This window comes from Engystomops pustulosus, chromosome 2 (genome assembly GCF_040894005.1).
Source record: "Engystomops pustulosus chromosome 2, aEngPut4.maternal, whole genome shotgun sequence".
NCBI lineage: Eukaryota > Metazoa > Chordata > Amphibia > Anura > Leptodactylidae > Engystomops > Engystomops pustulosus.
The window spans coordinates 147295687-147318824 of NC_092412.1; the positions used below are offsets into that span (position 1 = coordinate 147295687).

The following is a 23138-nucleotide window of genomic DNA, read 5'->3' on the forward strand; positions in this document are numbered from 1 at the left end:
GAAATGCCTTGTTGATGCCAGAGGTCAGAGGAGAATGGGCAGACTGGTTCGAGCTGATAGAAAGGCAACAGTGACTCAAATCGCCACCCGTTACAACCAAGGTAGGCAGGAGAGCATCTCGGAATGCACAGTACGTCGAACTTTGAGGCAGATGGGCTACAGCAGCAGAAGACCACACCGGGTGCCACTCCTTTCAGCTAAGAACAGGAAACTGAGGCTACAATTTGCACAAGGTCATCGAAATTGGACAGTAGAAGATTGGAAAAACGTTGCCTGATCTGATGAGTCTCAATTTCTGCTGCGATATTCGGATGGTAGGGACAGAATTTGGCATCAACAACATGAAAGCATGGATCCATCCTGCCTTGTATCAACGGTTCAGGCTGCTGGTGGTGGTGTCATGGTGTGGGGAATATTTTCTTGGCACTCTTTGGGCCCCGTGGTACCAATTGAGCATCGTTGCAACGCCACAGCCTACCTGAGTATTGTTGCTGACCATGTCCATCCCTTTATGACCACAATGTACCCAACATCTGATGGCTACTTTCAGCAGGATAATGCGCCATGTCATAAAGCTGGAATCATCTCAGACTGTTTTCTTGAACATGACAATGAGTTCACTGTACTCAAATGGCCTCCACAGTCACCAGATCTCAATCCAATAGAGCATCTTTGGGATGTGGTGGAACGGGAGATTCGCATCATGGATGTGCAGCCAACAAATCTGCGGCAACTGTGTGATGCCATCATGTCAATATGGACCAAAATCTCTGAGGAATGCTTCCAGCACCTTGTTGAATCTATGCCACGAAGAATTGAGGCAGTTCTGAAGGCAAAAGGGGGTCCAACCCGTTACTAGCATGGTGTACCTAATAATAATAATTCTTTATTTATATAGCGCCTACAGATTACACAGGGCTGCACAAAGCATGTCAAATAGGTCCCTGCCCCCATGGGGCTCACAATGTAAACAACCTAACAGTATGTTTTGAAGTGTAGGAGGAAACCAGAGTACCCGGAGGAAACCCACGCAAACACGGAGAGAACATACAAACTCTTTGCAGATGTTGACCTGGGTGGGATTCGAACCCAGGACCCCAGTGCTGCAAGGCAGAAGTGCTACTCACTCAGCCACCGTGCCGCCCTAAAGTGGCCGGTGAGTGTATATATATATATATATATTCTGTGTATGGCACATAGCTGATGAAGGCTCAGGAGAGCCGCATCACATACTGTATACTTTCCATCTACCTAGAGCTGTCAGGAATCTTTATTGACAGGTATCATTTAGACCAACCTCAATGCAAAGGACGTCCCTACAGGGAAACACGATGTTAAATAAACTCAAGCTCATGTTTTCTCACAAATCCCGGAGATTCTTTATCTCTGTGGGCGTGGCCTAACTTTTTCACATTATCCGTCACACTTATGTGTATTTTGTCTGCATTTTTGGGGGCAATTTTTGGCGCACGATAGACCAGGAAAAAAAGATCAGAGAGCAAAATTAAGGCACAGTCCATGTAAGATTTTGGCGCACATCTCATTGATGTTGGCATTTTTATGGTGCACAACTGATTATTATGGTCTACCCATTATTTGCTTACAGCCGTGTGCCACTTTAAAACATCGGGCTGTGCTTTCCAGAGACTGATCTCCGATGCCGACAGTCATGCTTGTGCCAGAGTTAGTAAATCCCCCCCAATTTCTTTAACTGGGTCTCAGACATTAGTCATATTATTCAGTAGAATGTGTCTACTTCCCAGCTACATGATGTGATTGTATTTTCTCCACATAAAGTCCTTTCCTTGTGAAATTCTCCCAGCAGGAGAGGTCCTGTAGTGTCCAGCACCAGTGATACTGAATATTCTTTTACTAGTGAAATAGCACTTAGATTACATGGGTCACTCTTTATGAACCAGAACAACCTCTTCACATCATTTATCTGAAGTTGCCAGGAGCTTTGAATCTCTCAGTAAGAAATGATGTACATTGGCATGCTAAACATGTGCCAAAGTAACTCCAAGTGCCTCAGACACATTTCTGTGAAGCCAGAAGCAGTGTACTTAAATGTGTCCATCTTTATAAGCAATGTTTTACATTACTTATACATCAAACAAATTTCAACAGTTTCCTTGGACTACCTTCAGGGGTTCTAGCTCCTCGGCTACAGATAATAACACGTTCTGCTACATTTGCAATAACTTTTCAAATAAAGGGGAAAACTCTACAAGAAGCAACAATGACAAAGGTCATGAATTGTTAGTTTAGCTCTTGGCAGGGGCACCATCCGTATGGAGTCTGTATGTCTCTCCCATGTGGTTTTACTTTGGTTTCCTCCAACAATACGGAACTATTAGTAAATTGCCTTCCACAGCAATTGTCTTCCATGGCAAGAAGTAATTTTAGAAGAGACCCAAAAGAGGGAATGATGCAGAAAAGTTTGATCAAAGTTATTTTGCTTTAATCTGTGTCCCTTTATTATTTAAGTAGGAAATTATTTATCCTTTTATAAATCTACCATCAAAATCAAGCGAGATAAACCAGGGACATAGATCCAGGCACTGTAAATTGTGTTAATCATCTTATATTCGTTATTCATAGCCTCCTTCCTTGTACTATCAACATTTTAAAGTATGCTAATAAGCCTGAAGTACTCCTGGGGTTGTTAAACTGCCTCCCCCTCCTACATGCTCTGAAAATTCCTCTGATGCAGTGAGATCAGGCAGAGAGAAGAAGGGAACAGAGGTGGAGACAGTGTAACAGCCTGTGAAGCTGCAACACAAAAAGCCTCTGAGTGTGTTACCTTCAGGCTCATTAGAATTTTTATGAAAGTTAATTTTAAAGGAAAGGGGCCAATGGATAACAAATATAGGAAGATTATGACAGTCACAGTGCCTGGATCTATAAATAAGTGCCTCTGGCTTACCATGATGGATTTTGATGGAAGATTTCTTTTAGTCACAGATAAATAATTTCCGACTAGAACTATAAAGTGACACTGATTAAAGCAACTTAACTTTGATCAAACTCTTCTGCTGCCATATTTACCCCCTCTTTTGGGTCTCTCCTAAGTTTATGTTGTTGGCCACTTCTATCTAGCTACAAATGAACTATAGGTCACACAAACTCCAGTAGACGTACCCTGGAGCAAAGACCCAGAAAGACATATAATTATCTTGTGACTGCCAGCAATTCTCTCGGAATGTGAGAAACCAAAATCAGTAAACAACTAGAGAAATGTCCCCAATTAAGTTGGACAGAAAAGTAGAACTGGTTCCTACATACACTATATAAAAAGACACATATCCATGTTTTCTCCCTATCTGACATGAATTCAGAATAAACATTTCCTGTTTTAGGTCAATTAGGATTAGGCTGGGTTCACATCATGTTTTTGCGTACTGCTGAAAATATCTTATCAAAACGTGTGCTATGGCGTATCCATCTATGTCTATAGACATGGTGCCTGCACATACAGTGTACGGCTGCTGCGTTTTTCATGTCCTTTTGGACACGTATACTTTTTAACATTGGTGTGTATGGACAATGCATGTATAAAAAGTAATATGCATTACTTGATTCAAATGTTTTGGATATCCTTCCACAATCTTCTTACAATAGATGGTAGGAATTTGGACCCATTTCTCCTGACAGAACCAATGTAAATGAGTTTTTAGGCCGTCTTGCTGGCACCTGCCTTTTCTGCTTTGCCCATAAAGTTTCGATAGGATTGAGATTTAGGGCTTTGTGATGGCCACTCCAAAAAATTGACTTTGTTATTCTTAAGCCACTTTGTAACCAGTTTGGCAACATGCTTCGGGTCATTGACCAATTCCCCAAGCTTTAACTTCCTGCCTGATGTCTTGAGATGTTGCCACATAATGTTCTTTCCTCATGATGCCATCTATTTTATGAAGTGCACTAAGACCCTCCTGCAGTCAAACAACCTCATAACATGATGCGCTGCCACACCCGTGTTTCACGGTTTCCTCCAAATGTAAAAATGTTGCCAAAAAATCTGACGCTTCCAAAGACATCCCATCATCATATGGGCTGTCCCAAATTGTTTAACTGCATAGTTATCTTAGTGTATGCAAACTTTTGACTTTGCAGAAAGTATTAAAAATTCCTCCAATAAAATTCTGTTGCTGATTCTGGAATTTGACAAATATAAATCATTTTGTTAATCCTAATTGACATAAAACAGCAAAGGTTTATACTGTATGAAAATCAGATTCACGTGCATATGGGTCTTTTTATGTAGTTTATATGTAAACCTGTGGTTTTAACTGTATTTATATTTTAGATTTCCATTGGATGTGATTGTTAAATCATAAAGTGTTGAAATGAAATTCAATGAAATAATGAAAGAGTGTATTGTGGTCATGTCTTGCTTTAAAGGGAACCTGTCACCCGAGGGCTTATTTTCATTGGTGACAGGTTCCAATAAAGTGCTTATCACACATGTTTTTAAATCATCTCTAAATTACTTAGTATTAGTATTATATGATTATAAAATTTACCTTCTCTCTGCCAGCTAATCTTCGCTCCTCTCGTCCCCCCGCTCAGTAGTATTCACCCTAAACCCCCTTCCAAAATCTTCCACCTCCCACCCATGACGTAGGCTCACTGCACAAGCAAACCTTGCACTTGCACAGTGAGCCTTGTGAATCTGACATGTACAGTGAGCTCGCCATACCTTGCTGCTCACTGCATATGTGTCGCTTCGTACGCTAGCTTTCTAGGCACTGAGGTAAGTTCAAGGCTTGTGGGAGAGGTTTGTATTGTGAGACTACATCAAGGGTGGTAGTATAGGGAAATTGTAGGAGGAGATTTGGGGTGAATACTAATGAGCAGGGGGAGGAGCCGAGCAAAGATTCAAATTAGCAGGCATCCATTACAATACGAAAAGCGCAACCCGCAAGCTGGCAGGGAGCCAGGTAAATGTTATAATCAGATATTACTAAAATTAAGATAACTTTAGAAATGATAAGCACTTTTTAGTCTCTATTGGAACCTGTCAAAATTTAATATGAACCCTCTGGTGACAGGTTCCCTTAAAGGATTATAAACCAAGTACACCTAAATGCTGTGTGTGCCCATCTGGCAGGATCTACACTTCTTTTAGCTTTTAATGTCCTGGTTTTTACTAAAAAAGAGCTTTTAAAATTATGCAAATAAGCCTGAAAGGCATAGGAAGCTAGAGCAGGCATAGGAAGAAGAGCAGATCCTGCCAGAGCTGGCACACACCAGTATGACAGTGGGCTTGGTTTACAATCCTTCATATCCTTTAAATGCCTCCTACAGTTGTAATACCAACAATCATAATGGTGGAGACCTTTCATGGCACTACCTTTTTTAAATATGGGCAAGTTGCACAGCTACATTTTTTTTCCAGGGACCAGTGGGAGACTATGTAATGTTCCCCTTAGGGGCCCTCATGCTTACAGTGATATCATCCACTTTTAAAAGTGATTTAAAAGGGATTTCTGAAATACCCTCCTTATAATGTCCCCTTTTCTGTGATACCTCTTTTAAAAGCCCCCTTTTCTTTTATGCCCCCACAAAGCAGAAGGGTGAAGATTATAAGTAATGTAAAAACAGTGCTATTCCTCATGCATGCATAATATGCTTCTGATATCTGTAAAATTTCTTGTAAGGTTATATGCACATTCAGTTAAAAAGTATTCAAGAAACTAATAATTGAACTAGTACTAGTTCAGACACACCGTTATTAACCTGGCCATGTATTATTGTTTTGGAGTAAGAGTTCTGGTCATGACTTAGGTAAGTTCTGTACCTCCCCTATGGTAGCAGACATTTATTAGACCATTATACAAAAAGTTGAATAAAGTGAGAACCATGTACCGGTATGTTTCAGATCATTTTAATGGAATTTACAAGACAAAATAAAACTATGGCATTTAATTCATAATCTGATTTAATTAAAAATACTGCAGATAAAGTGTCAGTTTCCTAATAATCTTTTCCATAGACAAAATGTGTAGAATCCCTAATTGTTAACACAACCCCTCCTGTTGTAGCATACTGACCACAAGACGACATACACTATCAATCATCTCCTAACTATGTGATCCAGGCAAATCTCACCACATGAGAAAGATAAATAGTCACATATCAGATATAACATCTTTAAAAGCATACTGCCCCCCTAGATCACTGTAATTTATCTTACTAAGAAACAAATGCACAAAAATATGACACATTCTTCCCACCGTCCCAGCATTTAACCAACGCACAAAGTTTCGGAAACTTTTCCCTTCACTTGAACACTGAGAGTTTATGAAAATAGTTATCCTATACAATATTGGGAATTTTATATTCACGTCTTTCTCACCTCTGCTATAAAACTACTATCACTATAGACATAAAGTGCACACCTCTAGCATCCTACCCCTTACCATTTTTTATCAGTCTTGAAGGGGTTGGGGCAGGATATTAGGCATTTTACCAATATACATCTATACATCAGCCAGGCACTCCTGTAGTTAAAATGGCTGCAGATGGAGGGTCTTGTGATCTCTAGCTGTCCATGAACAATCGTCAGTTAGAGATCACATGACCCTTCATCTGCGGTGATTGTATGGACAGGAATGTCTGGATTATGAGTTAAAAGATGGGAGGCTTCACTTCACATATCAAAAAAGCAGTGTAGAACTATTAATAGAGGTATACTGGTAAATTGCCTAATATCCTGCCCCCCACAATAACACACATTACAAAAAACATGAGGTAAAGTGGCCAATCCCTTTAACAACTCATAAGAAATCCAGCCACTCCTTCCTGCACGATATCACAAAATGTCACTGCTGTCATGAGAGATGGAAGCCATCAGACTACAGAGAAGCAATGATCGGCCTAAGAGACTGTAGTATGATGAGAATTATTATAATTATTATAAAATAAAGATAATCAAGAAATGTTTTAGAAGTGGGGATGGCTACACACATTTTGGGATCTTGAACCTTTTGTAGCAGTCCCTGTAATACTTACTGATATTTATATTGTATGTAAATGAGTTTTCTTCCTTCTGGAGTAGGACTATCCTATTAGTCAAACTGAATATGATGATGTTCTGGAAGACAATTTGAGTAGGAGCATTTCTTATTAGGAAGTCTCCATACACCAGCTGGATCTCTATGCTGTGGGTCAGTGCACCCCTAATTTAGATATGGAAGGAAACACCTAATGCACATGTCTCATACATACAGCCATACATGCACGTCTAAAACTACAAATGTATATCTAATACTATTGTGACTTGTACAAAAATAATGGATACATCAGCACTTTTTAAAAAAGTAACATAAAAAAAAACATCACTTCCTGCCTTTTCCCTTGCAGCAGTATTTAATGTTAATGTGGAATGTTCTTTTAACCTCGGGGGAGATTCAGGAATGAAACTTAAAGCACCAATGTTCCCACACTGTGGGGGAACTAGAAGAAAAACAGATGTTTTCAAAGCAAGAGGCCAGAAAGTCCAGTAATAAATTGCAGACATCTTAACCCTTGAGCAGCACCAGGCCTGCAGTAGACTGCTTAGCAGAGAAAAGATATATACATATAAGGCATTGATCATCCTATGAACGCATGTATATCCTTCCCTGGAAATCCAGCATGTATGCAGTTAATCCTAATAAAATGCTGAACAACCTCACCCAGAGTCATATTTTACATCACACGTCTCTCAAATTGACATGTTTTAGTGTGCCTCTTACAGACATGGGCTAGTAGGTATCATAAACTTCCTGTAAATCCCCTTATAGTATTCACTTTATATTACATGCTGCGTACCTGCAAAATCATCTCTTTATTGCACCTAGTTCAACATTTTAACAGACACACTGCTATACTGATCATATGATAACAAATGTATAGACCGTATAATAAACTCATGAATTTACCCTCATCGGGAAGTAACACGCTACAAACCGATGTTTGGGTTACACTAATCCTAAATCTTTCTGTAAAGTATGTCAAATACTCCATATTTATCGTAAATGACTGCACGTATGTTGGTAGGAACTGCCCATATCGTCTCGGTAGTACATACATGGACAGGTACAGACATTGGCGACTCTCCAGCCCACTATAGTCATTCCACTTCCTATTATTTGCATGGGAGTAATAAAATGACACTCAATTTATGTTTTGTCCCCAGATTAAAGCAGATTTATAACCAATGGACATCATCTATCGGCACCATTGCCAGCACTTGTGCTGGTATATCCAGCTCTCCAGCTACTTTATACAAATACACTATCATATAGTTATACGATAAGGTGTTTCAGCAGGATATCTGATCAATCTGTGTCCTTTATATTATTGGAGGTTAGTTGCCATGAAACAGCACCAGCTTGTAATCAATGAAGTTTTTCCAGGGCACTATTAATAGTAATGTACACGACCTATGGTGCCAGTCCCTGTACCCAGAATATCAGGCTGTCCATTTCGCCATATCTCTCGAATAATCCTCTCACGCTCCTCTAGTCTTTGGGCTCTTTCCAGCTCTTCTGCTGATGTGAATACATTTACTGTCATTGTACCATCCAGAGGTGGCTGAGTTCCTAGTGATGTGTCTGTCACAGGAGTCAAAATAAAAGTGTCCTCATTGTCACTTTCTGGATCCTCTTCATCCCCGGTCACAGACAGCGGCTCCTTAACACAATCTTTTGGAGGAGTTTTCTTTGGTTTGGATGGAAGACTGGGAGTCCGTGGCTTGCAAGAGATACGAATGACCAGCATACAAAGTGTCAAAATCAGTCCAAAACAAACTCCAAGAACAAAGTAAAGCCCAAAAGACTCTGGGTTTTCTGGAATAAAAAAAATAAACTTTAATCAGCACTTGTAATCTTAGAACTATACATACAGTTTATAGAAGGAGGCAGCATTTTGTTTTGACAAGGCTCACATCTGCTATAGTCATTTGCTCAGCTCCTATAATGGGAGAAACTGAGGAAAAATTGTTAAAATAATGGGTGCCAAAAGAGTCCAAAACATAACAGTGTTTATACTGGTGTCCATTTGCCATCCAGTCGTTATATGCTATTTTTCCAACCTAATCTGCCTGGGAACTGACACTTACACAGGTGCCATGGAGCTCCATTTACGATGGGACTTCAGTCCCCATTGTCCTTGCTGCTGGAGTACCAGCGGTGTGACACTAAACACTATAACTTATGCCTCAACCTAGAAATTAGTTATTTTCATGAGCCATCTTTGAGACTTTTGTGACTAGCGTGTTCTTATCAACATTAAACAATATTGCCATGTCTGTGGAAAGGTAAAATCCTAGTGGCATTGCTAAACTATCAAACATGCAACCTTTCATGTTGCAGTTTATTTGAGATATCTCTCTGTCCTTACCTCTGGTCCAGAACGGTACCCTTCTGTCATCCCCCATCTCTGTTGGTATACAGCAGCTCAGCTTCAGCCTAATACTGGCATGACGCCATTGCTGAGCTTCTGTATACCAGCACAGACCAGTGACAATTGGGGCCACTCTGCTCTGCTGAAGGTGAGGCTAGAGGTTGAGATCTTTTGCTTTTTAACAGCAGCTCATGCTACTAATGAAAAAAAATATCCAGGACAACCTCTTTAATGTGCAATACATTTGTGTATGCTTAATACAGATACTTACCTCGTATATGTGCATATGCTGCTATGCTGTTACTCAGAAACTCCATCTCCTTCTTGTGAGTGTCCATCACCCAATGTTTAAGGGCTATGAAGGTGACTTATCCGTACCTGAAACATTCACAAATGAAAGCATTTACTACAACTTCAATGATCAGAGATGAATATGGCTGTTTCATTTCATACAAACTGACCTGTTGTAAACTGACCTCACTAGCAAAGGGGTCACATATTAAAGATCACGTTTAACCATATCCATGGAGTCTTAAAGGGAACTTGTCACCAGCTTTTAATATACTAAGCTAGAAGCTACCCCTCAGGTAAGGTATGTGATATATTCCTTTTAGGATTCCCCTATCTTACATGAAATCTAGGCTGTCTACCTATAAAAAAAAATCTCCTCCAATGTCATGTGAAAATGAGCTGAAAAAGAAAAAGTAACAGACTCTCAGAAGCTGGTGGAGCTGGAAGATATCTGGTATCATATTAAAGAAAAGAACATATTCTGTTCCGCAATATGGTTCTGTGATCTTTCTGTAACCGAATTAAAGAGAAAGGTGGAAAGTGGATCTTTATCTGCCGCTTGTATTCTCATAACCACAAGCCCGGAGAAGTGTGAAAGATAAAATTCTCTTCTTTTATACTAGAACCATGGTTCTAGCTGCTATAGACCTCAAGATACAGGAATCTACAATGAAACTCCCACTCCAACCTATGAGCCTGTCTAATCTCTGGCAAAGATGAAAGTTTTGGCTAATTTTGAGATGACTTTTGAGGTCATTTTTTTATAGGTAAATAGGTGAGATTTCACATAAAGTGAGACACATTGCCAGAAAGTATATATTATACCCTATGTGAAGGAGCTGCTTGTCTAGTGGGGTAAAATAAAGTTAAAGGTTCACTTTAATTCAGATACGGCAATGGTACAACACAGACATACAAGACAACATTCTGTAAGTCTCTGCTGGAAGCCATATGTAAGGAGATGTTCTAAAAACATATAACCTTTATGGGAAAATGTTTTCATACCAATGGAGTCAGATTCCTTAGGCATATGAAGTCCCAGAGGGGGTTTCCCTATCACACATCCGTACCGCAGATGGGTGCATGAGCCCTTGCTGTATTTATATCCTACTGTCTACCCCAATTTTTTTCTTAAGTTCAATTTTTAATTATATAGATGTTGGGAAGTCGATGAAGGGTCATATTCTCCAAGGTATTAATGAAACATATCCTCCCTGGTTTCCTGCATGTCCCAAAAATACATCCCAGCAACTTCCTTCCATGTTTGCAGGATTTACTGGCGCTCCCATAAACAAACCTCCCTGTCTCTGTAACATACACATCTGCTTTCATAGGTTTTTTCTCTGTATACAAAACCACCAAACATACATGTATCAACCCATTCCAGACTCATCACTTTTTTATTTACCGCTGTGTTATCTACCAACACACAGACTGTATGATAGGAGTACTGAGATCTTTCACAAGGCAAGAGAATGTAATGTGAGAGTATGAAAACAACTAAAATACTCAATACTAGGCCAAAATTCATTTGTCGCAAATTGCTAAACAGCAAAGCTCCCATTACCTGCACATTTATCAATTTTTGCAAATTTAATAGTCTACGAGTCTATTTCCTCAAGGAATGAATTCATCTAAGCATTTTTTTCTTACTGCTGCAACTCCATTTGAAATTGTTTTCCATTGTCTCTTATAGGAACATGCCTCCTTGGAAGTTTGTCTACTGGTGCCTATATGTCTTTCATGATTTAAAGAGCCAGGGCACAGGATTTACAAAGATAACATCTATGCATCATCATCCATGGTTCTGACCTATTATTATTCTCACAGTGGCTTGCTCTGCTCTGTGTGGTCATGGGCTGAAATATCAGAATTGTGTTGTTGTGCTGCTGTTTTGACAGCAATTCTGGAAATTGCTACATAGATGCTCATGGTAAATGCAGAACCAATTTTCCTGTCCTTAGTATGTGACACCTTTCTTTGTAACCCTAACCTAAACTGAGTTCATAAACCTCAGATTACTAGTGTAAAATGCCTTTGGTCACTTGACATGTTCACATGGTTCATATTATAATCCCTGGCATTAGTAGTGACTGATAATCTTTTGAGGAATGTTGTCGTAGAAGTAGCTTTATTCTGAAATACTCCATTGAGTAACTTCTGTGTGCCGGTATAACCACCTTCTATTGATGAGTGTTGGTGCTCCAGTACATACAGTTAGAAAACTCAGGAGATATAGTACCGTTCATGTGTCCATCATGTTTATCCATTAACCGGTCACCTGACTGCAGAGCCCTTCTGCATGTGACAATTGTGTTTCCACCCCATGCAGCTGTCTGGAAATCCTGTGTTCACATATGTCATGACTGACTCCCTGACAGCTGGGAGTGGCCGCTTTTCCTCTTTCCTGGCACATTACAGCTGCTTGCTGCCAGAAACCAGGTGTTGGAAAACTTCTCCAATGCCAACATTTGGAAATTATATCCGAGATTAAAGATATACACAACCCCCTGCTAACATACAGTATGTTTGTACTCTACTAAACTTTAACAAGATAAATTCTATATACAGGCAGTCCCCGGGTTACATACAAGATAGGGTCTGTAGGTTTGTTCTTAAGTTGAATTTGTATGTAAGTCGGAAATGTATATTTTATCATTGCAATCCCAGCCAGAACTTTTTTGGTCTATGTGACAATTGGATTTTAAAAATATTTGGGTTGTCATAAGAATCAATATTAACACGAAAGCTTCATTACAGACACCTGTGATAACTGTTATAGCTGTATATTGTAGCCTAGGACTAAAGTACAATAAATTACCAATTTCCAGTGGTCCGTTTGTAACTAGGGGTCGTATGTAAGTCGAGTGTTCTTAAGTAGGGGACTGCCTGTATAACTGATATTACAGATACTATAATAAGGTCGATGTCTACACTATGATAAGAGTCCATCATTATTTTGTGTATTCTGCGTTGCTCAGCATTTTAAAACTGTATGTGAATCTTTTCTTTTCCAATGAAGTTATTACATTTCATAGAGCTAAATATACGAAAAGGACAAAATCTGCAGTACATGTCTAGCACATACTTGATTATTACAACAAGCTGTACAGTCAACTTTTTCTGCAATGTACATAAAGCACATGATATCATTATGATACTTAAGGTACTTTGTAGTCAAATAAGGATTTACAGATTCAGTATGTCTAAAAAAAATGACCATACTTATTGCTTTGTGTTCTCAACAAACTCTTTGTCTTGATATGTGTCTGTATACTTCACTTGGCTGCTATAGGGTAATGACTGCTCCCAATAGGCATGTTACAGATATAGGAATATAGTTGGATGTCTTTTACAACTAGCAACCTCTTTATTTGGTAACAGTCAGAGTGTATTGGGATGTTTTATATATCTCATATAATTCATTAGCAGCAGAGCTCTGGACACATCATTTAGGATACACCATGCATATATTAGTAAGTGTATTTGCTTGCTGCTCAACAGAGCGAGACCTCTCCATAGACTAAACCTCTCGCATTCTTTTTGGGATCTGGGTGCACTGATAACTGAAACCTGATGTCTGCTAAGCCTCCCAGCAGCTTTAAAGTATTCCATCCATGCCTCTAATGCAGGGAACTATTTCTAATCTGATTTATACTGTAAAGGTTGGATTTGTTTGAAGTGTAAGAATCACATAACATAAGTGATCCCCTTCCATCACCCATACACTTACCATCCAAACAACAGTCCTTGTCCAGATCTTGCAGCAGAGCAGCTACTCCCTGGATGCTTGGAGTCTTTATTGTAGGTCCATACTGTGTGGTGTTTTATTGTTCAGCTTTTTGCCAGAAATAGCTTCTGTGAAAACTTTTCTCCTTGGTGCAGTGTTAGGATCATTCAGACTGAAGCATTGCTGTGTGAGTAGTGCAGAGGGCAGGCTGGGTATTACTCTGAATCCCTCCTTCTTCCCAACTTCCCTCCCTCTCGCCAGATGTAATTTACTCAGCCACAAACTACTGCTCAGCTCAGTAACTATATTAACAGAGCCCAACCTATGGTCAGCTAACTGTATTAACCCTATCCACTCACAACTAAACTAGAGGATAATATATTCACCTGTCATGTATGTTTTACTGTTCTCTAATGTACAACTGGAGAAAAGGAAGACAAATGTTACCATAAAAACACCCTGGGAAAAGAACTAAGATATTTGTTATGTTATCCCTGATATAATCTTCACACCCTTGTTAATAAAATACATTAGAACTAAATAAACAGCTAAATAAGCTAACAAAAAATAGCAGTAATTGGCTGAAAATATTATACTATTTGAGCTGCTCTCAAAGAGAAGGCTGCAGCAAGTTTCAGATCTCAGACATTACACATACAAGTATTGTTATGACTGTTACAGAAATATAATACGTTACATGCCAGCAGGGGTGGATTTACCCATAAAGCAACCCAAGTAGTTGTTTGGAGTCCGAGAAACTTTGGGAGGCACCATATTCAGGACACCTACACTGGACAGCAGACTTTCTTTGGCATTTCGGTTGGAGAAATACATTAGTGGCATCGAAATACAACTTTGCTTGGGATCTCAGAAATACCAAATCCGCCCACACCTAACAGAGCCTGAATAAAAGAGCAAAATAAAGTTGCCATCCAGCACCAGCATAAAAAAAAAGCAAGGCAGCAATTCATTGGTTCTGTCAGTTCTGATATCCCACCAATCAGATTTCAATAATGAAAAGAAAACCTTTACATCTAGCAACACATTACAACTGTTCTTGTCAACTGTTCTAAATTGGTTTATTTACGGCAAATATTTTAAAGGGAAAAAGGATGTAATCTAAATTTCTTCACATGAGGCCTAAATGTTACTGTCACATGTTGTCATATGTTAATGGTGTTCTGTACATATTATAGAAAACTGCTCTCTTTTCTTGTTAAACTTTAGACATTTAAATAGGAAAAACAAAAGCAGAATCAGACTTCGGCCAAACACACACAATCGATGTTCGAGGATTGAGGATTCCTTAGCCCCGTGTCTCAGCCTAGAGTCCCTGAGAAAAAGCTCAAACCAGACCCTATTCTTGTCAGGGTTTGTGGATCTGCACTCCCATAGAAGTCTATGGGGCTGTAAAAAAATATTGTTGACACACAGTTGGGGAAGGGGGGGTTTAAACACACTTGTGCCACAATTCTGGTATTTTTGCGCCAAAAACACTGTCTAAAATGCCTTGCACCACAGTTATCAAGGATCTTAGACCTTTTTGTGGCACTTTTCCGACTTGTCCAAATAAGGGGGCATGGCCTTGTGAGAAAGGGAGTGGTTTGCAGGAAATCGTCCAGCTAGAAACTGGCGTGTCATCTGTGTGTATTTGTGGTGGGTTGATAGGTAACACACTCCTGTTTTTTTGCGGATTTGCTAAATTATATGACACATGGAATATACAAGGCCACACGGTGGAGACATGGGGGGTTATTTATCATTAGACCAGGTACTTGGGACAGTTCAATGTCTAATTTTGGAGCTTTGCTGCCCATCAGATTGGCTTTGGCCCTTTAATAAATGTTCTTATGGTCTATTTTCTGGCTTAAATTTTTTTTTCAAAAAGTCTCAAAATGCATAAAAAGTCTCAACACATAGACCAGCAGGGGACTAAAGTGACTATGATATTTTTTTTGCAAAAATCTCAAGTCATGAATCTGTCTTTGCACAGGTGTATATAATCCTGTGAGACTTTTTAGCAGTGAAAAGTCTCAAAAACCCTCAATGTGACTAGTTTGAGACTTTTTTACACCAAAAAAGCCCAGGAAAACCAATGATATATTTAAAAAAACATTGTCCAAAAAGACGGACAATAGAAAAGTTTTTCTGCAGCAATAGGAAAAGCTATTGTGTCCAGTAGGCTTTAACACAGAAGTATAGGACAGAATATTTGTATAATACATAAATGATATGATGAGAGTTAGACTGACCTATATTTCTGATTTTATCAGAGGAATATTATTTTGTCAAAGGATCAGATGCCAAAAGCCTCTTGTTAATCTCCCAGCATCTGAGGAAGGAGACGGGACCTCCGAAACGTCACAAACAATGCGAGTGCTGTCTTTCATATTAGTGCTACCTTTGCTACCTACCGCTTGTAAATTGTCTCCACTGCCATGGAGCAGTGAAAATCTCTACTGAGAATTGTTTGATCAATAACCCAAGATAAAGAAATGGACATTTCATACTTTTAAAGAGGTATTTTTTTTAATGATGATTTTTTTTCTACTTTATGACTTGTATTGTGACTTTATGAATTGAATGTGGTTATTTGACCTTTCTATACATACTGCTGGACTGTGAAGGAAGTCTTGTATTAACCACAGCTAAAACATTGCCAAACCTTTAGTGATTTGAATCTACCAGCATCTGTATTTGTAATTGTCCAGATTCAAATAAAAATGCAACAGTCATTTTGGAGCCTCCTTTCTGAAGTGACAACCTTAAGGGTTCGTTCTTAGAGCCATATGCTCACCCAAACCATAGGCAGATTTGATCACAGTGCGGTGCTGCACCATATGCTCTCTGTGCCGTGACTGGGGGCCATAGAGGTCTATGGGGGACGTGATCTGGTCATAAAACGCTAGTTTGAGTGAGGCTTAAAAGAAATCTACCATCAATATCAAGCATAAACCAGGGACATTTACTCATGTAGATCAAGGCTCCCCACGTTTATCATGCTTGAATTTTACTGTAGATTTGGTGTATTATGTAATTGGTAATACTATGGCCCATATTTACTAAAAACAGTGCAAAACGCACTATGTGCAGTTTGCCTGTGGAGTGTGCAGAGGGCGCCAGATTCAGGATTTCTGGCTCACTTTCTTAATGAATCTGGCATCCTCTGCACTTCTCCGACAGAGTGCACCACTTTTTTTTTTGGTGCATGTTTAAGATGGGGCGCACAACACAATTCTGTCAGAGTTTGCATGATCAATGTGGTGCACAGTCTTACTGAGCACTGGAATGCCCATTTCAATGCAGTATAGTGAAACTATGAAACAAATGTGTCCCATGCGACACAAATGTCACTTCTTAAATACAAGTGCTGGCAGTTTGTGCTGAAAAGAATGTGCAAGGTCCGTGAAAAAATTAGGGGCTTTAATAAATCAGGGCCAATATATATTAAATATACTTTGAGCCATATCAAGTATTCTAGACCATTTTTAGACATTTTTTAAACTTGATCAGAAGGGTGTAAAGGTGCATGGCCTGAGCAAGCTATCTTGCATATCTTTTAGGCAGATTGAATAAATGTCCCCCAAAGTGTACCGATTATGAGTTATACAGTACTTTTCCAGAGGATTCTCTGGACATAATATTAGACCTCTATTCAAACAGAGCCCTTGAGATCTAGCGGAAGACAATCTTATTTGGATTTGACTAGAGATGAGCGAACACTAAAATGCTCGGGTACTCGTTATTCGAGACGAACTTTTCCCGATGCTCGAGTGCTCGTCTCGAATAACGAACCCCATTGAAGTCAATGGGAGACTCGAGCATTTTTCAAGGGGACCAAGGCTCTGCACAGGGAAGCTTGGCCAAACACCTGGGAACCTCAGAAAAGGATGGAAACACCACGGAAATGGACAGGAAACAGCAGGGGCAGCATGCATGGATGCCTCTGAGGCTGCATAATCGCACCATTATGCCAAAATTATGGGCAACAGCATGGCCATGACAGAGTGACAGAATGAAGCTAGATAGCATCTAAAACATCCAATAATTGACCCTGACACTATAGGGGACGGCATGCAGAGGCAGCGGCAGCAGGCTAGAGAGTGTCATGGCGACATACCCTAAATGGACTCAGGCTTCAAACCAATGGGTGGCAGAGAGGAACCAAAGGAGGTGAGCAAGAAGCGCTCAAATAATATCGGTACATGATAAAAGTTTGCCAGTATATTTTGTGGATTACACAGCAGGGTGGCGACAAAGTTAACATGGAAGCCATGAAAACAACCCAAAATTCTGCCTGACACAGCTCGTTTGATAAGGGGACCATGTATGGAGGCAGTGAACTAGTAGTAGATTAAAGGTGCTGCAGTTAAAACTATGTTAGTTGGATCTTGGCATGGAGCTGGCGCTCCGCTGCCAGGCGAGCTTTCGCCAATCCAAGCCCCTGTCTATAGGCTACTCCCCAAACAGCACTTCTAAGAACCTTTTGTATAAGATCAAGTGTAGTAGCGTTCTTATAAGTTTAGGATATGGCGGGTGAGGGGAATGTAAACAGATGCGCAAGAAGCGCTGAAATAATATCCCTAAATGGTAAAAGTTTGCAAGTATATTTTGGGGATTACACAGCAGGGTGGCGACAAAGTTAACAACTTTGATGTGGAATGCCCTGTAATAGCTCTTGGGCGGTGTGCCTTTTATCGCCTAGGCTCAGCAGTTTCAGCACCGCCTGCTGTCGCTTAGCGACGGCACTGCTGCTGTGCCTAGAGCTACCGACTGATGGCGCCATGCCCACGGATGGTAATTCGGAGGAGGAGGAGGTGGAGGAGGGGTGGGAGGAGGTATAGTAGGCCTTTGAGACCTGGACCGAGGTAGGCCCCGCAATTCTCTGCGTCGGCAGTATATGACCAGCCCCAGGGTCAGACTCGGTCCCAGCCTGCACCAAGTTAAGTGTAGTAGCGTTCTTATAAGTTTGGGATATGGCGGGTGAGGGGAATGTAAACAGATGCGCAAGAAGCGCATGATGCGCATGGAGCTGGCGTTCCGCTGCCAGGCGAGCTTTCGCCAATCCAAGCCCCTGTCTCTAGGCTACTCCCCAAACAGCACTTCTAAGAACCTTTTGTATAAGATCAAGTGTAGTAGCGTTCTTATAAGTTTAGGATATGCCGGGTGAGGGGAATGTAAACAGATGCGCAAGAAGCGCTGAAATAATATCCCTAAATGGTAAAAGTTTGCCAGTATATTTTGTGGATAACACAGCAGGGTGGCGACAAAGTTAACAACTTTGATGTGGAATCCATGAAAACAACCCAAATTTCTGCCTGACACACCTCGTTTGATAAAGGGACGATGTATGGAGGCAGCTATATGGACGACTTTTGGAGGTAGCAATGGAGACAACGTGTGGAGGCTGCTATGGAGACAATTTAATTTGGATAGTGCCTGTATGTGGCAGTCCCAAACATTTTTCAAACCAGAGGAGCAGGTAGGTGGCCCTCCAGTAAAATGGGATAGATTGAGTGCCTGTATGTGGCAGTCCCAAAAATTGTTCAAACCAGAGGAGCAGGTAGGTGGCCCTGCAGTAAAATGGAATAGATTGAGTGCCTGTATGTGGCAGTCCCAAAAATTGTTCAAACCAGAGGAGCAGGTAGGTGGCCCTGCAGTAAAATGGAATAGATTGAGTGCCTGTATGTGGCAGTCCCAAAAATGTTTCAAACCAGAGGAGCAGGTAGGTGGCCCTCCAGTAAAATGGAATAGATTGAGTGCCTGTATGTGGCAGTCCCAAAAATTGTTCAAACCAGAGGAGCAGGTAGGTGGCCCTGCAGTAAAATGGAATAGATTGAGTGCCTGTATGTGGCAGTCCCAAAAATTTTTTAAAACAGAGGACCGGGTAGGTGGCCCTCCAGAAAAATGGAATAGATTGAGTGGCTGTATGTGGCACTCACAAAAATTGTTTCAAACAGAGGACCGGGTAGGTGGCCCTCCAGAAAAATTAAATGCATGAAGTACTATAGCAAGAGCCAGTGGGCCCTGTCAAAAAATAGCCATTTTCCTCTGCTTTACTGTACAAAGAGGAGGAGAAGGAGGAAAATGAGGAGGAGGAGGAGGAGTGGATCAATTATTCAGGTTGAGCTTCCTTCACCTGGTGGAGATTGGAAATTCTGAGAAATCCAGCCTTTATTCATTTTAATAAGCGTCAGCCTGTCAGCGCTGTCAGTCGACAGGCGTGTACGCTTATCGGTGATGATGCCACCAGCTGCACTGAAAACCCGCTCGGACAAGACGCTAGCGGCAGGGCAGGCAAGAACCTCCAAGGCGTACAGCGCCAGTTCGTGCCACATGTCCAGCTTTGAAACCCAGTAGTTGTAGGGAGCTGTGTGATCATTTAGGACGATGGTATGGTCAGCTACGTACTCCCTCACCATCTTTCTGTAAAGATCAGCCCTACTCTGCCGAGACTGGGGACAGGTGACAGTGTCTTGCTGGGGTGACATAAAGCTGGCAAAAGCCTTGTAAAGCGTACCCTTGCCAGTGCTGGACAAGCTGCCTGCTCGCCTACTCTCCCTCGCTACTTGTCCCGCAGAACTACGCACTCTGCCGCTAGCGCTGTCAGAAGGGAAATACTGTTTCAGCTTGTGCACCAGGGCCTGCTGGTATTCATGCATTCTCACACTCCTTTCCTCTCCAGGGATGAGAGTGGAAAGATTTTGCTTGTACCGTGGGTCCAGGAGAGTGAACACCCAGTAATCGGTGCTGGAATAAATTCTTTGAACGCGAGGGTCACGGGATAGGCAGCCTAGCATGAAATCTGCCATATGCGCCAGAGTACCAACGCGTAAGAATTCACTCCCCTCACTGGCCTGACTGTCCATTTCCTCCTCCTCCAACTCCTCCAACTCCTCTTCTTCTGCCCATACACGCTGAACAGTGAAGGACTCAACAATGGTCCCCTCTTGTGTCTCGCCAACATTCTCCTCCTCTTCCTCCTCATCCTCCTCCACCTCCACCTCCTCCGATATGCGCTGAGAAACAGACCTCAGGGTGCTTTGGCTATCAACAAGGGAATATTCTTCCCCCGTCTCTTGTGACGAGCGCAAAGCTTCCGACTTCATGCTGACCAGAGAGTTTTTCAACAGGCCAAGCAGCGGGATGGTGAGGCTGATGATGGCGGCATCGCCACTGACCATCTGTGTTGACTCCTCAAAGTTACTCAGCACCTGACAGATATCAGACATCCACGTCCACTCCTCATTGTAGACTTGAGGAAGCTGACTGACCTGACTACCAGTTCTGGTGGAAGTTGACATCTGGCAGTCTACAATCGCTCTGCGCTGCTGGTAAACTCTGGATAACATGGTCAGTGTTGAATTCCACCTCGTGGGCACGTCGCACAACAGTCGGTGAGCGGGCAGTTGGAGGCGGCGCTGCGCTGCCCTGAGAGTGGCAGCATCTGGGCTGGACTTCCTGAAATGCGCACAGATGCGGCGCACCTTCGTGAGCAAATCAGACAGATTGGGGTATGTCTTGAGGAAACGCTGCACTATCAGATTTAACACATGGGCCAGGCATGGCACATGTGTCAGTCTGCCGAGTTGCAGAGCCGCCACCAGGTTACGGCCGTTGTCACACACAACCATTCCCGGCTTGAGGTTCAGCGGTGCCAGCCACAGATCAGTCTGCGCCGTGATGCCCTGTAATAGCTCTTGGGCGGTGTGCCTTTTGTCGCCTAGGCTCAGCAGTTTGAGCACCGCCTGCTGTCGCTTAGCGACGGCACTGCTGCTGTGCCTAGAGCTACCGACTGATGGCGCCGTGCCCACGGATGGTAGTTCGGAGGAGGAGGTGGAGGAGGGGTGGGAGGAGGAGGAGGCATAGTAGGCCTGAAACACCTGGACCGAGGTAGGCCCCGCAATCCTCGGCGTCGGCAGTATATGAGCAGCCCCAGGGTCAGACTCGGTCCCAGCCTCCACCAAGTTAACCCAATGTGCCGTCAGCGATATATAGTGGCCCTGCCCGGCAGCACTCGTCCACGTGTCCGTGGTCAGGTGGACCTTGTCAGAAACGGCGTTGGTCAGGGCACGGATGATGTTGTCTGACACGTGCTGGTGCAGGGCTGGGACGGCACATCGGGAAAAGTAGTGGCGGCTGGGGACCGAATACCGAGGGGCGGCCGCCGCCATGAGGTTGCGAAAGGCCTCGGTCTCTACTAGCCTATAGGGCAGCATCTCCAGGCTAAGCAATCTGGAGATGTGCACATTAAGGGCTTGGGCGTGCGGGTGGGTTGCACTATATTTGCGTTTCCGCTCCAGCGTCTGGGGTATGGAGAGCTGAACGCTGGTGGATGCTGTGGAGGATCGTGGAGGCGACGATGGGGTTTTTGTGCCAGGGTCCTGGGCAGGGGGCTGACTAGCAGCTGACACAGGGGAAGGAGCAGTGGTGTGCACGGCCGGAGGTGAACGGGCTTGTTGCCACTGAGTGGGGTGCTTAGCATTCATATGCCTGCGCATACTGGTGGTAGTTAAGCTAGTAGTGGTGGAACCCCTGCTGAGCCTGGTTTGGCAAATGTTGCACACCACAGTCCGTCGGTCATCCGGTGTTTCCTTAAAGAACCTCCACACTTCTGAAGATCTAGCCCTCGCCGCAAGAGCCCTCACCACGGGAGCTTCACTAGTTGACAGTGGCGCTGATGCACCAGCTCTGGCCCTGCCTCTCCGTCTGGCCCCACCACTGCCTCTTCCAACCTGTTCAGGTCGAGGACTCTCCTCCGTCTCAGAAGCACTGTGTTCACCCGGCCTCTCAACCCAGCTTGGGTCTGTCACCTCATCATCCTCCGATCCCTCAGTCTGCTCCCCCCTCGGACTTCCTGCCCTGACAACAACTTCCCCACTGTCTGACAACCGTGTCTCCTCATCGTCGGACACCTCTTTACACACTTCCACTACGTCAAGAAGGTCATCATCACCCACAGACTGTGACTGGTGGAAAACCTGGGCATCGGAAAATTGCTCATCAGCAACCGGACAAGTGGTTTGTGACTGTGGGAAGGGTCCAGAAAACAGTTCCTCAGAGTATGCCGGTTCAAATGGCAAATTTTGCTGGGAGGGGGCAGACTGGGGGGGAGGAGGCTGAGGTGCAGGAGCTGGAGGAGTGCCGATTTCGGTGACATGGGTGGACTGCGTGGAAGACTGACTGGTGGACAAATTGCCCGAAGCATTGTCGGCAATCCACAACATCACCTGTTCGCACTGTTCTGGCCTCAACAGTGCTCTACCACGAGTCCCAGTAACTTCAGACATGAACCTAGGGAGTGTAGCTCTGCGGCGTTCCCCTGCTCCCTCATCAGCAGGTGGTGTCTCACCCCGCCCAGGACCACGGCCTCTGACCCCTGCAGTAGTTGGACGCCCACGTCCCCGCCCTCGTCCTCTACCCCTAGCCCTCGGGTTAAACATTTTTAAAATGAGAGTTATAACTTTTTTTTTTTTTTTACTTCTTTTTGTTTTTTTTGGTGTTTTTTTGTGTTTTTTTTTTTTTTTTTTGTGTTTTTTGTTTTTTTTTGAGTTTTTAAAACCAAACAATCCTATCCTATTGCTATGGCTATTTTCTAGCCAAGTATCAAAGGAAGCACACTACTATGCCAGATGAGATGACACTGAGTTATTGCCTAATAGAAATCCAACCCCTACTGAATTTTGCCACTTCGGCCTTTGCTATGGATATGTGCGCCACTAAGCGC

At 42.5% G+C, this 23138-nt stretch overlaps 1 protein-coding gene and 1 long non-coding RNA gene across 3 annotated transcripts in view; one reads left to right on the forward strand and one right to left on the reverse strand.

Annotated features, from left to right (window-relative positions):
* The window catches only part of LOC140118639 (uncharacterized), a 122024-nt gene extending 105878 nt beyond the window's left edge, over positions 1–16146 (forward strand). Inside the window, exon 4 of the long non-coding RNA XR_011853225.1 lies at positions 15685–16146. This is a non-coding gene — a long non-coding RNA (uncharacterized lncRNA). The remainder of the gene's footprint in view (positions 1–15684) is intronic.
* Positions 5890–23138, reverse strand: part of EVA1B (eva-1 homolog B) — a 40170-nt gene continuing 22921 nt past the window's right edge. The window contains exons 1-3 of one of the 2 annotated variants that reach the window (XM_072136787.1): positions 13415–13796; positions 9662–9768; positions 5890–8834 (exon numbers count right to left, since the gene is read on the reverse strand). In XM_072136787.1, coding sequence (XP_071992888.1) covers positions 8410–8834; positions 9662–9728 — 492 coding nt within the window. In that variant the 5' untranslated portion in view covers positions 9729–9768; positions 13415–13796 and the 3' untranslated portion in view covers positions 5890–8409. Of the gene's footprint in view, positions 8835–9661; positions 9769–13414; positions 13797–23138 lie in introns of those variants that run through there. The other variant, XM_072136788.1, reaches the window with a different exon arrangement.